This window comes from Sinocyclocheilus grahami, unplaced genomic scaffold (genome assembly GCF_001515645.1).
Source record: "Sinocyclocheilus grahami isolate Dianchi unplaced genomic scaffold, SAMN03320097.WGS_v1.1 scaffold1202.1, whole genome shotgun sequence".
NCBI classification, from domain to species: Eukaryota; Metazoa; Chordata; class Actinopteri; order Cypriniformes; family Cyprinidae; genus Sinocyclocheilus; species Sinocyclocheilus grahami.
Genome location: NW_015506381.1, coordinates 322,591 through 323,595, shown reverse-complemented (window position 1 = coordinate 323,595; position 1,005 = coordinate 322,591). Strand labels below are relative to the sequence as shown.

Below are 1,005 nucleotides of genomic sequence, written 5' to 3'. Positions count from 1 at the left end.
CAACAGCAAAACTGTCTATTCAGTCCTTTCCAATCACATCTTATTACCAAAATTCTTTGAGGTTCCACAGACCCCCATCCAGAGGGAAAAGATGTTAGAACAAAAGCAACAGGGGCTTATGTGGGCTTATTAACTTATGCTAGGCCATAAAGTAAATATACAGGACTGATGATCATGTTCCCTTGTCTTAAGCCACATTTCTGTTTCCAAATAATCTGCTTCTGATGACACCCATTACTTAACATGGTCACTATGTTTGTCTGGAGGATCTGGTCTCACATATTCTTCTGAGTGCTTTATTACAGACTGCATCAAACCAGCTCTTAAGATCCTGGATGGAGTTTTTATGTGTGTGAGCACAGTCCTCTCCGCTGGGGTACTCTCCCCCAAATCCTTTCCAGTTATCTGGTTCCTTTCAAGTCCAATAACTGAAAGAAATTATTTGTTTAATTGAGAGCATTATCTCAAAATTTGTCAAAAGGGTATAATATTTAGGGTTTAGAATTTAAATAGCTGTAAATGCAGAAATACCTTTTATCTTTACAAAGATTTGTGTTGTCTACCCATAGCCATTGATCCTCTATCTTCTCATCTGTGAGGCCGATCCAGAAGGACTCTTCGGTTTTTATAATGCCTATCAGGAACTCCTTACAGGACAAAGCGTAGGCTTGTTATTTACACTGCAATATTTCATATTCATTTCAAACAGTCGTTTTTTTGTATGTACATGGACAAACCTGTTCGTCTCTGCTGTTTATAATCACCAGATGACCGCCATCTGAGATACAGGCATCTCGACTATCAGTCCAGTTCAGTTAGTTTGTGGAGAAAAGGTAACATTTTCCTGCATGCTACTCCCAGTTCTTTGAACACGCTTAAAGTTGATTGCATTTGAGATGAGCTATCATTTTTAATGGGGACAAAAATAGTGTATAATAACCACTTACCACTGTCGTTTAGAGCTTTGGACAGATTTAGTGTCCAATGATGCATGTGTTGAAGCGC

The 1,005-nt window shown here is 38.7% G+C and overlaps 1 protein-coding gene across 1 annotated transcript; it reads right to left on the bottom strand.

Annotated features, from left to right (window-relative positions):
- Positions 1–352: 352 nt before the first annotated feature.
- illr4 (immune-related, lectin-like receptor 4) lies at positions 353–1,002 on the bottom strand (the record flags this gene model as incomplete). Its single annotated transcript, XM_071582348.1, is given in 4 exon segments — positions 353–428; positions 532–647; positions 738–874; positions 948–1,002. Coding segments are annotated over 4 exon segments (321 nt in total), but the record flags the coding sequence as incomplete, so codon positions are not given.
- Positions 1,003–1,005: the final 3 nt, after the last annotated feature.